Source organism: Bacillus rossius, chromosome 8 (genome assembly GCF_032445375.1).
Source record: "Bacillus rossius redtenbacheri isolate Brsri chromosome 8, Brsri_v3, whole genome shotgun sequence".
Lineage (NCBI taxonomy): Eukaryota > Metazoa > Arthropoda > Insecta > Phasmatodea > Bacillidae > Bacillus > Bacillus rossius.
In genome coordinates this window covers 50,820,037-50,835,517 of record NC_086336.1, presented here as the reverse complement: position 1 = coordinate 50,835,517, position 15,481 = coordinate 50,820,037, and the positions used below count along the sequence as shown (strand labels likewise).

Genomic DNA, 15,481 nt, shown 5'->3' with positions numbered 1-15,481 from the left:
GTACAGAAACGAGATGGCCGGTTATTAAGTCGAGGTGATGTCTCATTAGAGTTTAACTAAAAGAACAATGCTCAGGAGTAGGGACTTAGATGGTGAAGAAGGGAAGGGGGCTTAAAATTGGGTTGTTCGATGAGGGCAAGGGGAGGGATAATATTGAGCGCCCCACTCCGTACTCTTGGGCAAGCATTGCTGAAGCAACGCTACAGTGCTATATTTCCGTTACACTGGAAACTGCAAACTGTTTCTTAAAATAAATTTATTTAAATTAAAATTGTAAAATTTTGTACCAATATTTCCAATAGGGTTATGTATCATATTATAGCTATTATAAACCCATTTTTTCATTGTAAGATTTCACTAAAGATATGGACTCTAGTGAATAAATATACACCTAATTATATTTACAACATATTATTGCATGTGTTTCAATCAGGATAGCCCTCGCCTGCTATTGGCTGATGTATTGCTGTATTGTTGATGTTTTACTGAGGAGCTCTAACATATATAAACCCATGGTTTTCCAGTGTCCAATATCAGTATGTGTGTGTCTGATGACAGGAACAGATGTCAGTTCTCTAAACATCACAACTGTTGTCACTGGAAATTTTCTGTGTCGTCAGTGCTGTTGCCGTTGTGTTGTTCATAGTACTTGTTTATCTTCATCGTTGTGATTATATGTTTGCTGCGTTGTCCAGGTTTGTCTGCCTTCATTTAAACTGTCGTTGTTGTTAGCCCACTGTGTTTGTCTGTGTTTTTAGATTATTTTTTCCATGACTAGGTTCCTTCAACGGAATTCTTGTGCTATATGATATTTATATGTTGAACATTTTTTGTACGTGCTGTCGTCATTGTGTTCTCCATAATACTTGTTTAGTTTCATCGTTGGTTCCGTTTATCCGATATCAGCTAATTCAGTCTTGTGTTCTGTGAATTTTTTATCTTTTTTTTTTTCGGAATTTTTCTATGCCAAACAGTGCAAAACTGCAATGGCATATGTCCGAAAAAAAGACATTAAATAAAAGGTAATTTTTGTTGTAATGCACCACTTTTTATGTCAGTAGACTATTACATAGGGGAAGCTGTTTTTAAATTTAAATAAAACTAAAGAAAACTAAAGCCCAGCACACATGCTTATTATTCTTGAGCATGAAAGATAATTGAAAAGGTGAACTGTGATTCCAATTCTAGCTAGTGTGGTGGAAAAATAGTGAACGACACAAAGGTTACAACTTAAGAGCTTCTCCTTATTTTTCCACATTATTTTCAGTCATATACAATTTTTTTTTTAATATTTTGATTTTATATATCTGTACTGTAATAGGCTAGAAATATAATGCTTATGAAGTTTTTGTTTGTACACACTGGACTTGTGAAAAAAAGAGACAAAAAGCTGGAACCATCCCTATAGCACACTAAATAGTATACAAGTTCTTATGACTAGTGACTAGCATATTCAGTAGCCATTCACGCTACACAGGTCAAGGAGTACAAGACGGCAGGAAGAGGACTACGGCGCTGGTACACTCATTCTAGCCTGACTCGTGTTGAAGTGGGCCGAAAGTGGTAGTAAAATTTCATGTAGAAAAGTAGTGATTAATCACAAATAAATAACATGTGTTCTGTTAGGTTTTTACGAATAACATTAATTTAACTGCCTATAATACTGTATGCATACATCACCACCTATGTAATTATGGCACTAAATACTTTGTTGTATTATAAATACATTACCAAGATATCAACCGGTGGAAGGTAACGCTTATCGATTTTTTAAATGTCTTTGGTGTTATTGGGAGAAATAACTGCATTTCAGCAAAGTTGAACTGGTTTTCTGGTTGTAACAAAATGCTTTACGATTGGACAGTACACAAGTTTAAGCTTTAATGGCCACAGAGCAATGAAGCTATGAATTGCGGGGGCCGGGTCCTTAAACAAATTTAACTCATTCTCAAAAAAATATTGTTGCTATAATCCCCATCTAACATCAAGAACAAAGTTCCTAGCCACTGATGTGCCAGTTGGTAGGCATCTTATGATTGAGAGCATTTTTATTTGTTATTTAATAAACCTTTAGTAACTAAGACGTGGATGTTTTTTAGTGGTATCCAAACATTGATTTTCTTGTCATCACATTTTGATGCTTTTTACCTATTCATCGAGGTATTTTAGTTTCATATATTTTAGGCTTCACAAGTAAAATATATAACTTTTTTTTTTTTTAGTTTTTCACACCTTTAAAGTGGTCCTAGAGTTATAAAATAAAATTCTAAAGCAACAGCGAATGTCAAAAGGAGGACAGCACTAATGGCAGAAAGTGTGTATTGGAAAGTGAGAGAAAATGACCATTACACACTACACTGTAATCTAAGGATGAGACATGTACTTATTAAAATTTCCTTTACTGGTAATTCAACATTTGATCTGGGATACCTATCTAGCGACTGAGGCAAGGAAGTAGGAGAAGGGATGGCAAGAGGGGAAAAGTGTATGGAGGCGAACAGAAAGAGAGAGGCACGCCTTCCTTGTGAGGGAATCGAATGAGCTGGAGCAAGGGATCTGAGGAGACGACTAAAAACAACTGAGAGAGAGGTGAGGACTCCTTGCCACCGGGTAAAAGCCCAATCACGAGTGTAAAATCAATCAATTTAATGCGTGGCATTTTCATCTCGTATCCTGTAATAAAGGTTTTTTTTTTTTTTTTTTTAAAGGAAACCAGTTTCTGTTAAGTGAGCAGAAGTGATTCTCTGTGTATTTGCCCACACACCCGAAAATTCCCCCTTGTGTGTGTCCTCTGTATAGTGTTGTCGGTGTTGACGGGTGCTCCCTGCAGGTCGGTCCACATAAGAAAGGGTGGCTGCCTGTCGACCAGAGGGCTCCGGGTGCTGCGAGACCACAAGATCTGGGACCTGGAAGTCACGGGCCTGAAGGTCACCGTGAACGACCTGATTGGCTGTCTGGGGGAGTGGACCCTGAACAACCTGAGGTCGCTCAACGTTGCCCACAGCACGTTCATGGATGGCTTCAAGTAAGCGTGCTCGCTGCTCTTTACATCATCCGACTTTTATTAATTAATTTATTTATTTTTCCCTTATGTAACATGTCATCTGTACCTGAATCATCGTTATATTTTAAGAATTAAACTTACATATCCAAAAGCACAAAAAAAATCAAAGTGAAACATTGAAATAAGAAAATGTACTTTTGCATTGAAATAATGTATACATACTAACTTTAAGAAATAAAAAGTTATAATTTATATATTTAGTTTGTGCAGATATAAAAAAAATTACTTAAACTCACTACCTTGTCAAACTATATATTTACATGTGAAGGGTGCCGGGTTTGAATCCCACCAAGCAACCACCATTTCAGCGCATAAGCACACAATGAATTTATTAAACAGATGCAGTTTCCTCTATGCTATCATAGAGACCCACCATCTCCGGCTAGCTCAAATTGGGTGATGAGTGGAACATACAGGTTGCAGGTCACGAAGAAATTAGAAATTTATACACAAACAAAGTTCGATGTATTACCTGTTTTATTTATTTATGTAAAAATCACACTATATTCGGAAAAACAGAATACATAAATAATTAAATGTACTTAAAAAGAATATAAAACCCGGAGCCATCGCCCGGCCACAGCCTGCTCGGCCCACCGCCCGAACAACGACCGCTCGGCCTGGCGCTCAGACAATGACTGATCTTACAGCCTTCCTCTCCCTTGTGCGGGCAGTGTCCTGGGCTCGCTGACGTAATATTCAGCCAATCATGGCGCATGGTAACAGAGGCTTCCACGAAATGCTTACTTCTGTTCCCACGACACAGCGATTTTGTATCTTTCTCGCACTCCCGTGACTGTGACTCACACGCCTAGCGTGTGAAACAAAGCCTCGGTCGTGGAAAAAACGAAGGAGAATCACGTCAGCATGCCTTCCCACATAAAGAAACCAGCAAAAAAAAAAATACTTGAAATATAAACTGATGAATTTTGAAAATAAAAACAACAAACCCGGTGAAACACTTTACGTCTAACTTCAAAAAAGAAAAAAAAAACTTTACATCGTTTGAAAACCTAACCTGAAATTTGACAAAAAAATTTATAACAAAAAATTATTACTGGATTGCATGAGGAAGGCTGTAATCTGGGTTGTTACATCGTTAAGTATGTTTAGAATAATAACAAACAACAAATTTAAATAACTCATTAGTACTGTAATATGTTATAAAAGAAATAGGGAATTCTACAACAAGATCAGTGTAATTGTATTATGATATTCTTTTCTACTTATATGAGATATAACCAGATATCACAAGTTCATACATTTGTACATTCTCAATCAGGTAAATAAATTTTTTAAGTGTTTAAAATTAGCAACATATTATAAAGTGATCAAGACAGGCCCGCAAAAGCCGAGAAGTTAATGATAAGGAATTACAACCTTTTAAACAACCTTTTAAAATGCCCAGGTTAAAAAACATTTTAACCAGAACACTTATTATACAAATTACTCGATAGCAAGTACCCAATCTAATACATTTTACATACATATGTGAACATGTACATTGCAATCTTACATTGTAATCATGTTCTACAGGTGCAGAAAAACAATAGAAAAAATGAATTGAAAAAAATTAACCTACAGTTACAGAATTAGTGTCTGAAGTTACAAGTGCCGTTTGTTACACATAAAGTTCTATCCTATGAGGATTTAAAGAAATTTTTTACAGTAGTCTGTTTTCCTGATGAGTGCTGTTTCTTTGCTGCTAAATCTTGTCATATTTGCAGCATTATTATGTCACTTCCTGTATCTTCTTGTTGCTCAATGTATTGAATTGCTGTCTCTAGAGCCTTAACTCCTTCGTTTAGTGAAATTCTGCAAGGCTCAACAGTCTGTGTTTGATCTTCATCTCCATTTTCGTTGTCATCGCAGTTGACAAGAGCGACAATTTCTCCAGCAGTTATTTCATGCTGATCATGACCCTCCATCCAACTTTCGACTTCTTGCAAAGATGCATCCTCACGTCCAGGAATACGTTGCACTAACGGTAGATTGGTTTCTTCGGCTTCATCTGCGCTTTCCGTGTTCATACTTTCATCATTATGGAGCATTTTTTCCCCGTGATTTGACAATTGTTTTAGCCCATACATGAGCCCAGGATTCTGCAACCCAATAAGCAGCGTCCTTTACATTAACACGTTTCAATTTGTCAATCATGCGTCGCCCTTCATTGATTTCTTCTATCACTGTAGACAGTAGCTTCCTGCTGTAGTTCTTTTTAATTGTTTCCAATACTCTCTGATCCATAGGTTGTCTAATGGTTGTAACATTGGGAGGCAAAAACGTCACCTTTAATGTCACCATCTCGAAGCTCCTCTGCATCAGGGACCATTGGAGCATTATCTAACAACAAAATGGCTTTTCTGGGTAATTTTTTTTTCTTTCAAATACTTTTCTGTTGGAGGAATAAATTCCTAAAAAACCAGTCTTTGAAAATTTCACTGCTTATACACACACTTTTCTGGCTATATTATTTTACAGGAAGAGTGTCTTTTGATATTGTTTTAAAGTTGCTAGGATTTTTGAATTTTCCAATCATTACAAGGTCTATTTTTAGGTTTCCTGTAGCATTGCTGCATGGTAAAATAGTCAACCCTTCTATGCTTGTAGCCAGGGGCTTCTGCTTCAGTTCTAGCTGCAAGACTCTTACTAGGTAACATTTTGTAATTAAGCCCTCTCTCATCACCATTAAATAAATGATCACCTGCTAGGTTTCCAGCTTCAATAAGTTCCTGAAATCTTATCTTGAATGCTTCCATATGTTCAAAGTTCGATGACAGTTTTTCACCACAAACACTCAGCTGACGAATGCCGTAGCGTTTCTTCCATTGGTCGAGCCAACTGACACTTGCTGTAATATCTGGGTCCCCTTCATTGAATTCATTAGGAAAATACGCCTGTCGCTGTGAAATAGGTCCTGAAATAAGCACATCTTTGTCCCTGAACTGTGTAAACCATTCAAATTTTTTCATATTTTTTTCTTCTTCTTGTGTGCATTCTCTGAAACTCTTGATGCACACCAATTTTATATTTCTGATAATTTTTTTCCCCAGTCTCCTACTGTTAACCCGGACAATGCCAAAGTCATCAGCTATCATCTGCATTGTCTCTCTTTTGTCCAGTCTCCTGATTGCCTCAAGTTTTGGTTTTGAGTGGGTAGTGCGTTGGGAAGGAAGTGACGAAGGGAGGAGGTAGGGCGTACCGTGTTGTGGAAGGAAGGGATGAGTCACGGGCTAAAAATAGACCGCGTGTCGCTTTGCTTGGCATCGGATAATTTCGGAATGTCAGATATGTGAAGGTCGATAAGCGAGACTCTACTGTACCTTTAAAAAGTTCGAGAACTTTTACAAAAAAAAAAAAAAAAAACTTTTGTAGATAAAAAAATTAATGTCACTGCGTGAATGCGTACTTGGCATGCAGGTACTGCGTGATGGTGGCCCTGTCGAAACTGCGCAACTTGCACGCGCTGAACGTGAGCTGCACGGAGTTCAACCGGCACGGGCTGGAGATAGTCGCGGAGGACCTGGTCCACCTGGAGAGCCTGGACATCTCCTGCACGAGGGTGGACGACATCACTCCCCTGCGCAAGTGCCGCGACCGCCTTAAGTCCCTCACCATGTACAACCTCAAGGTGATCCATCTGTCGCTAGCTCATTCGCTTCAGGACTTTTAGATTCTCCAGTGTATCATTTGTGTCTTCTAATCCAGCCCATTACGTGTTTTATAGAGTGATCCAGATATTTTACATATTCATTCATATACAATCGGAATGGGGCCCTTACTTTTTGAAATTGCAGAGATCTTTTCTAGCTTAATTATTGCACAGTTTAATTGAACAAGTTAGATAACACTATCATCTTTTTTTTAATTCTACTTCTTTTTTGTGATTTTGTGAAAGTATCTATGTTGTGTTATTTCCTTGTAGTTCTTTAACAGTGGTGATTGTGTGTTGCAGGTAGCCTTTGATGAAAAAGTTATATCAGTCCTGCAAGAATTGCGGGAGCTGCGGATCCTGGATGTATCGTGCGAGAAGGACAGTAATAATCCGTTTGAGATGTTCGCTCCTCCGGTAGTCTCCAAGGTAGCAGAGTTCTTGCAGTCCGTTGAGCTTCCTCATCTGGTATCTCTGGACCTGTCAGGTACTGATCACTCTCTATCTCGAAAAAACATCTCGGTAGGCTGATGGTTGTAATGCACATGTATGTTTTTTTTTAACATCTCCTGTTCTTACATCCATACTAAATCCTGAAAGCTAGTAATTGCTTAATATCTATTACTAATAACTAATTTGGCAAGATGTTTTAATTATAGTTATACTGCAGGTAGAAAAAACTTTGCTCATTTCATGAACATTTGATGGGATTAATGATTTTATTGAAATGAAAAATAAAACATTTATTAGTGCATTAAGTTGAAACAGATGTGGTTTTTTTCCCCTTCTTCTTCTTCTTCTTCTTCTTTTCTCCCCACCATTTTTGTTGGTTGTGTTCCATTTACATTTAAAGCTCAGAGTGATTGCAATTCAAACTCGGAATGATGCGGCATGGAATAAGGTAATGACCAGTTTTTATGTGTTTCAACGTTAATAAACAGTAAGTTCTGTAAGCTGCGTGAACAGATAGGTTTTCTTCAGGGTTTAACTAAGTGTTTTCACCTTCTATGTAAAATAGTGAAGCAATGAGAATGAATGTTTTGTTTGTGGGCAGGCAAGGAAAATGTTGGCATTGGGGAACTGCTCAAGTTTCTGACCCACCACCCCAACTTGCGCTTCCTCGGTATTCTTCATTCCGATGCGTGTTCCGAGCCTTGCTTCACCAACACCAGGGACTTTGGTTACAGGAAGACTCTGAAAGTGAGTCCATGTTAATTGTTTTCATTCCTTTCGTTATTGCTGTACGCATTTTCATTGAAGTGAAAATTCTTTACAGCCGGCAGGGTGAGTCATCAGAGAGTAAAGAAAATTAAATGCTCAGGAGTGGAGCACTGGAGCACTCTATGGTGGAGAGGGGGAGGTGTTATATTGAGTGCCCCACTCCTCACTCTTCGACAAGCGTCATGACGCTTACACATTTCTTCGATACACTGAAAAAGACAAGAGTTTCCTCTTTAAAAAATTGATTCATTTCAACTAGAATTTGTTACCACACGCCACCTCTGGCTAGCTATTAGGTGATGAGTGGAACATACAGGTTGCAGGTCACGAAGAAAGAAGAAATTTATACACAATGTTGGATGTATTACCTGTTTTTTTTTAATTCATGGAAAAATCACACTATATTTCGTACAACAGAGCACGCAAAATAAAAACAACTAAACTGTACGTCCAGAAAAGAATAAAACACGAGCCATCGCCCGGCCACGACCTTCTCGGCCCGCCGCCCGAACAACGACCGCTCAGCCTGGTGCTCGGACAATGACTGATCTTACAGCCTTCCTTTCCTTCGTGCGGGCAGTGTCCTGGGCTCGCTGACGTAATTTTCAGCCAATCACTGCGCATGGTAACAGAGGCTTCCACGAAATGCTTACTTCTGTTCCCACGACGCAGCGATTTTGTCTCTTTCTCACACTCCCGTGACCGTGACTCACACGCCTAGCGTGTGAAACAAAGCCTCGGTCATGGAAAAACAAAGAATTACGTCAGCACGCCTTCCCACACAAAGAAGCCAGCAAAAAATTTACTAAAAAAAATTAACTTATGAATTTTAAAAATAAAAAACAATAAACTCGGAGAATTACGTTTACAATAACTTTTAAAAGGAAAAAAAAAACTTTACATCCAACCTGAAATTTGACAAATAAAAAATTCATAACAAACGATTATTGCTGGATTGCATGAGGAAGGCTGTAATCTGGGTTGTTACAAATTGTGAAAGTTTGTGTAGAAATTTACAATTGTGCAAGTGTGTGTGTTGTTGTGTACTTTTTTTTAAAAAAATTAAAAAAAAAGCAAAAAGGTGGGTTCATCAAATAAAGTTTCACAAAATTTGAAAACATAGTTTACTGCTGAGACAGCTTTATTATCACGTGCCAAACGTAAAAGAAAATAGACTGGTAAAACTGCTCTGCTGTACACTCGTCCGGCTGACCACCACTCCTCGTGGACTTGTTGCACTTTCTTTATGATGGTTGATGGGAAAAGTAGTACGTGTTTGCTCCCACAGGAGACTGTAAATTTATCGGGTGTTCGTGCCAGCCAATCAAAGACTTTGTGTGAATTTTGTGGTTGTTTTTTTTTTTTTTTTCAGAAATGCCTCGGTGCAAGGTTAAGCTAGTATGTATGGTATTGCGCCTTGGATGAAAAAGCTGTGCTGTGATTGGGTCTGTGAGGTCATGCAGCTGCTACTTCCCTGTACGGTTGTACACAGTTGCGTAACCTCGTCGGTCGTTGTTGAAGTACTTTGCCAAAAGTACGTGCTGGGCGACGGTTCACCTGAACAAAGTTTATGAGTGGATAAAAACAGGCAATTACATTTCTGGGTGCCGGGGCCATGCTGCAGTAAGCTTTTAAACTTTTTTCCTTCGATCTTTAAGACATTTAGTTAGAAATTTAGGCCCCAGATGTGTGGCACGGGCCCGGGTGACCCATTGGTTCATCTGGTTGTTAGTTCCCTTTTCTTCTGTACCTAGATGACAAAAGTCGCTAGTGGATATTCTTACATTAAGGCACAGGACTTTGAGGAGCAATCTGCAAAAGTAAGCGAGTGTATCTTTCGGTCAAACTGTGTAACAGATGTGCATTGTCATCAGGAGAAGAATAAATTTCATAATTCATTTAAAACTCTTTCATTTAAATAACACCTTAACAGTTTTTTGAGAAAATCAACAATCATAGACAGAACTACATACCTAAATACGTACCTGCAACAACTGATGGAATATTTTTCAGGTGTTTTTTTCTGTATGTGCAACGATTGATCGTCTTCTTAACCAGGTACGATTGTGATTTGTCAAGACAAAACAAAGTGAAAAACCATTAAAAATGTAATTAAAAGGCTTTACTAAATAAAAATAATTAAGTATCAGAGGTTATTATTATTTATTCAAAACAATAAAATGCAAATGCAGAACTGGATCACCATGACCTTGAACCTACATAATCAGCTGATATACTGCATTACTGAAAAGCATCATGTCATAAGGAATATTCCGTGAAATTGGCCTGGCACAATTTAGTATGGTATTCAAAACTTTATTATTTACTTCTATCATTCAAGTGTATTATTCAAGTGTGAAGTTTCACTTCTGACTAGCGTAGTGGCCGCACACCCATTTTTTTTATTTGGGAAATGTTCTGCCAATAGGTTGCTGGCACCGCTAGTGAAGCCCAGCTTCTGGAGGCGTTGCGTGTGTACGTGAACCGTCCGATGTACATACAGAAGTGCCTCTACAACTTGTTCCGGCTGACGCCTGGCTACACAGATGCAAGGGTGGACGTCATCATGGTGGGTAATAATGAATGATCTGCATTTATATCTGGAAATAATTAAACTTGTGTGAATTACAGTGCATATGAACAGAGGGACTTCTCTCATTTTTTAAGCCTAAGTTTGTAATGATGATTTCTGTCACACCATATAAAGTATAGTATATTGCTTTTAATTCCATTGGTGCTGATTAATTCAAGGCCTTTTATGCTTGATAGGCATTTTTATTAATTGATTATGGAAGAGATTTTTTTAGAATGTACTCAAAAGTAGGCATGATTTCAATTAGGATTTTTAGTCCGTAATATCTCTACGGAGAATGAGTACCTGGTGAGTCGTTTCAGACGCACGTCGGCAGTGTTTCGCAGTATTTTTAGTGACCGCTTTCGACTGGGTGCGGTCCAGAAAGTTTGTGATGTTGGCGCAGCTGGTGTTGCCGAGCATGCAGCTTCATCCCCAGCAGTTCGGAGTGCAGATGGCCGGCTCTGCGTGTCTCTACAACCTGACCAAGGGAGACCTGTCCCAGAAGATCCACCCCTCGGTGCTGCGGCAGGTGGTCGACGTCACACTCACTGCCATGGAGAACTTCCCGAACCATTTTCAGGTTCTGAATCGCTGTCTTGTTTTAGTTTATTTTTATAGTATTCTTAAAACATTTTTTTTACTTCAAAAGATTATGGATTGCTTAGCAAATGATTTTTTTTTTCAACCTAGAATTATTATTTAACGAAAAAACTGAAAATTTAAACTAACCATTCCAAATTTTTGTATGTCAAGAAGAATGTCCTTCCAATTGTATGTTTTTTTTTCAACCTACAATTATTATTTAACGAAAAAACAAATTTTATACTAACCATTCCAAATTTTTGTATGTCAATAAGAATGTCCTTCCAATTGTATGAAATACAAGCAAGAAGTGTAGGATGCCTTAAAGTTTAGGATACTCTAAAATTGGGATTCAAAATATAAGATATTTCGAAATGTGAGACAACCTGGACAGTTTGTGAACTATACTTAAAGATAACTAGACAAATTACATCTCAAGCAACTTCGAAATGATAGGATTCTACTTAAAATATAGCTACTGACAAACTCATGAAATAAAGTTTACTTAAATTTTGATGTTTCAAATAAAATTATGTTTGCATTTAGGATTTGGAAAAATTTTACAACACAATTTATCATGTTAAATTACAATCATTTCCCAATTATCCGCAGTAATGAAGGGGTCAGAGGACGTGGATGATTTAAAACATCGGTGGTTGTTTAGCTTCCCCTCTAACAAAAAGTTTGACTTTGTGTGAACCAGCGGTATTTGCATAGCTCGTACCTGCTGATATTTCTGTTTGATATGACCTGGCGCATTGCGTTATTTATAGGTAATTGCGCTTATAGCGTGCCACTGTTTGAATCGTGTTAGGGAGCCTGAAAATGTATTAAATTCCCCCTCTAGTCCTAATGCTGCAAAAAATGCTGTGTTTGTTTAGAACATACCGGACTAGACCCCTGTGTTCCGTTTGCATAATTACATAATAAGTTTCTTTTATTGCTTCTTATAGCATGGATCTTCATTTCACCCACTCCATAAGCATTTGGAAAGTTGTTTAGTTTGAACAGCGTTCGTCGAGTAGTACCTATTGTTTCCGGTTTTTGTGGATTTTGACAACACGTTTACGTTCCGCTAACTACGTTTTGTACCACAACACAATCGCCACTCTGAAAAATTACATCATCATGACAAGGGAACAGGCAAGGGCTGCTGCAGTGGAGGGAATGAAAAAACATGCTGATGCGGCACGCACTCCTAGGCTGTGCTGCCATGTTGTGTGTGCACTGCTTCGAGGTTGTCGTATCAGCATTCAGAAATGCCAAGAACAATTATTTTGTGTTTCTACTTTAATTATTGTAAAAAAACTACTGAGAACTATGTATGTTAGCAAGGCTGTAATGTTTTTCTTATCAGGATTAGTGACGTAAGATTACAGGTTTTTTTTGTTCTTTAGTAAAAATAACATATTTTAAAAAAAATTGACCTTTTAATAGGTGGCGTGGGTAATCTACAATGCTGATAACCTGTCCACGTATAATTCGGAGTTGACTGTACATTACTTTCTTTTCGTAGGCCTAAGAAAAAAAAGACTTTTCATAATTATGGAAAGAGTTTTTATTGGTATTTTATTTGTTTATTTCCTCCCCCCCCCTGTAAAGTTCTGTTTCAGTTTATTTCCTTTAATTAAAAAATAGCAGTTGGTATTCCCACATTCCTACTTGTAATTGAATTTCTATGCATCATTTTATATGCAACAAACCTGTGTTATTACTGTATCATTATTAAATAACAAACTAATGTATCTTTTTCACTCATTTTCACTGACTTGTAGGTCATATGTCTACATAGTTGGGACAGAACTACAGAACATGTCCACCAATAATGTACAGTAATATTTCATTAATATAAATTATTTCTTTAATTTTATGCAGCTAATTTGGATATAAGTTTTTTGTCCATTTTTGTTATTGCAGTAAGTGAGCAATCTTGATGCAGTTTTTACTTCCAAAGGCTCAAATGTATAAAACTGGTCTTGCATGGCCAAAAAAGTATTTCTTACCTGCATGAAATGAGAAGTGAATATAAGTTTTTGTTGTTAACCAATTGGGATTTAAGTATTGTATTTCCATCTAGTTTATGTTTGGTTTTGATTTGGTTTACTAAATTGAACTCTGGAAAGAGGATCAGTCTGTAATAATGTGGACAGTGCACTGGTGTGGTTAGTAAATAATAAGTTTGTGGTAGGAAGATATTCAGTGTTAGAAAATACTTCGTGAAGTTAAAGGTGTGCTGTTTCTTTTCAGCTGCAAAAGAACACACTGCTGACGTTGTGTAGCGACCGTATCCTCCAAGATGTTGCGTTTGATAAATACCGCTGTGCTCGTCTAGTCATGAATTGCTTGTGCACGTACGACGACGCTTCTCTCGACCGTATGTGCGTCGCAATATGCAGCATCCTGGGTGAGTGAAATTCAGCAGTCTTTGTTTTGACTTAATACAGGATTCATTGTGTAGTGTTCAGACCTATTATTGCCCCTGTTACTGAGACAATTTGGGCTCTAATCCTGGCAGTTCCAATCCTATTTTTAATCAGTGGGAAAATGTGGTTAATCTTGTTACGATGCTGTAGGTCCATGTTACTTCACATCACCTCACACATTTGGCAGGCAAGCTGACCATAGCCCCTTAGGTAGGGAAGAGATTTTATGGTTTTATTTTTAGGACAATTTCATTTCTAAACAAGAAATTTTTGCTGTTATTATTTTTATATTGATACATTGTTTTTATTCCTAATAATGGTGTATTATTTAACAAATATGAAACTGTAATATTATTTCACCAAAAAAAGTATCATTTGGACTAACCCTCCATGCACTTGTACAATAAAATAATTTGTGTTCAAGCATGTCTAAAAAAGAACTACTCATAAAAATATTAATAAATCAGAAAATTTTTAAATGTCTGATAAATGTGTCTATGTGACTAATGTAAAATATGTAACTAATAACAAGAGATTCAAGGTCAAACAACATAATATTTTTTTCCAATCCATTTAGTTTATACATTCTGATCAAAATTTGTGCTAAATAATTACATTCAATGACTTTACCATATTAAAAGTTAACATTTTTGCGGCTTGAGGAAAGTTTTGTCAAATCGCTGATTGATATAATGTTTTTAGTTAAATTTCGGTGCTAAACGGTGTATTAACTGTCATCTTGATTTTACGTGGTGTATTTGTTGTCAGTCTTTCACAAAAAAAAAACGACACACAGTGATGCTATTAACCATATCCTTTTATGCCTTTCCCTCCATTTTCTAACTCTCTAAACTCAAGCAGTGCTACCAACTCGGTAGCTACAACTTTACCTACGACAATAACAGTATTGACATGCTTTGCGGTGTTATTTTGGTTTTATCCATTTCACCATATAATCTTGACCGTACCCATAGGTCTCTTAATCAGGTGTGTGCTAGCATACCTCATCTCATCCATCGCCTCCCAACACAGCGATCCTGGTTAGAGTTCGGGCGAGCTCAAACTTGGATTCATCGCATGTGGAAAACGTAGCAGATATTGCAGAGAGCAAGAGATTTCTTCTCATTACTGACCCCTCATTTTCTAATGACTGTGATGTTGAAGAGGCTTTAAGCCTCAGTTCTCTCATTCATCTCATCCTGACTCTTCCTCAAACCAGACACAATATTTTTATTTGGGATCTTGTGACCTCTAATTCTGTTTCACCTGATTGATAATAAATGGAAAGAGATTTACTGTGTGTAAGTTTTTAAGCACAAGCATTAGCATAGGACATGTGAGCAAAATAAATACATAGTATTGTATCTAATGGAGCTTTTTTACTTTTATGGTTTGTTCTTGGGATAACTTAACACAGTTGCTGGTTTCATTGTATTTACAGCTGCCAAAATATCCACCAGTGAGACATCAATGCTGGGCGCGGAGCCAAAGTACATGCGGAAATTGTTGGCTATTGTAAAGTATAAGGTGGAGTCTGGGACTGTGGATATCACCACAAAATTTACACTTAGTGCACTGTGGAACCTTACAGGTGAGTCTCTGTTATCACTATTTTACACTTGCCTAATTGTAGTGTACATGTTATACTCTCGTGGTAGCTGGGTTAATGTATTGTAGTCATATGTCAGCTTTTCAGCTGATTAACTGATTAAACCATATACAGTAATCTCTCTGTGCGCATCTTCTGTGTGCTTGTAAATAAAACTGGTGGTTAAGTGGTTTCTTACAGTCAAACATGCTTTTTTTTTAAAATTCATATTTTCTACCTTTATTACGTCAAAAAGTTTTCTGCTACTTATTTCCTTTGCAGTGACAATATTTTGCCCCATCAGAGTTATTAATACTAGAGATGTACGAACCTGCAAATTTTTAAGTCGAGTCGAGTCAAATTTTACAATAATTAG

General features: G+C 37.3%; 1 protein-coding gene across 1 annotated transcript in view; it reads left to right on the top strand.

The window, feature by feature from the left end:
• Positions 1–15,481, top strand: part of LOC134534907 (protein zyg-11 homolog B-like) — a 41,135-nt gene that overhangs the window by 2,701 nt on the left and 22,953 nt on the right. Inside the window, exons 2-9 of the mRNA XM_063373592.1 lie at positions 2,831–3,025; positions 6,485–6,695; positions 7,020–7,203; positions 7,771–7,916; positions 10,366–10,506; positions 10,916–11,092; positions 13,342–13,498; positions 14,959–15,108. Coding sequence (XP_063229662.1) covers positions 2,831–3,025; positions 6,485–6,695; positions 7,020–7,203; positions 7,771–7,916; positions 10,366–10,506; positions 10,916–11,092; positions 13,342–13,498; positions 14,959–15,108 — 1,361 coding nt within the window. The remainder of the gene's footprint in view (positions 1–2,830; positions 3,026–6,484; positions 6,696–7,019; positions 7,204–7,770; positions 7,917–10,365; positions 10,507–10,915; positions 11,093–13,341; positions 13,499–14,958; positions 15,109–15,481) is intronic.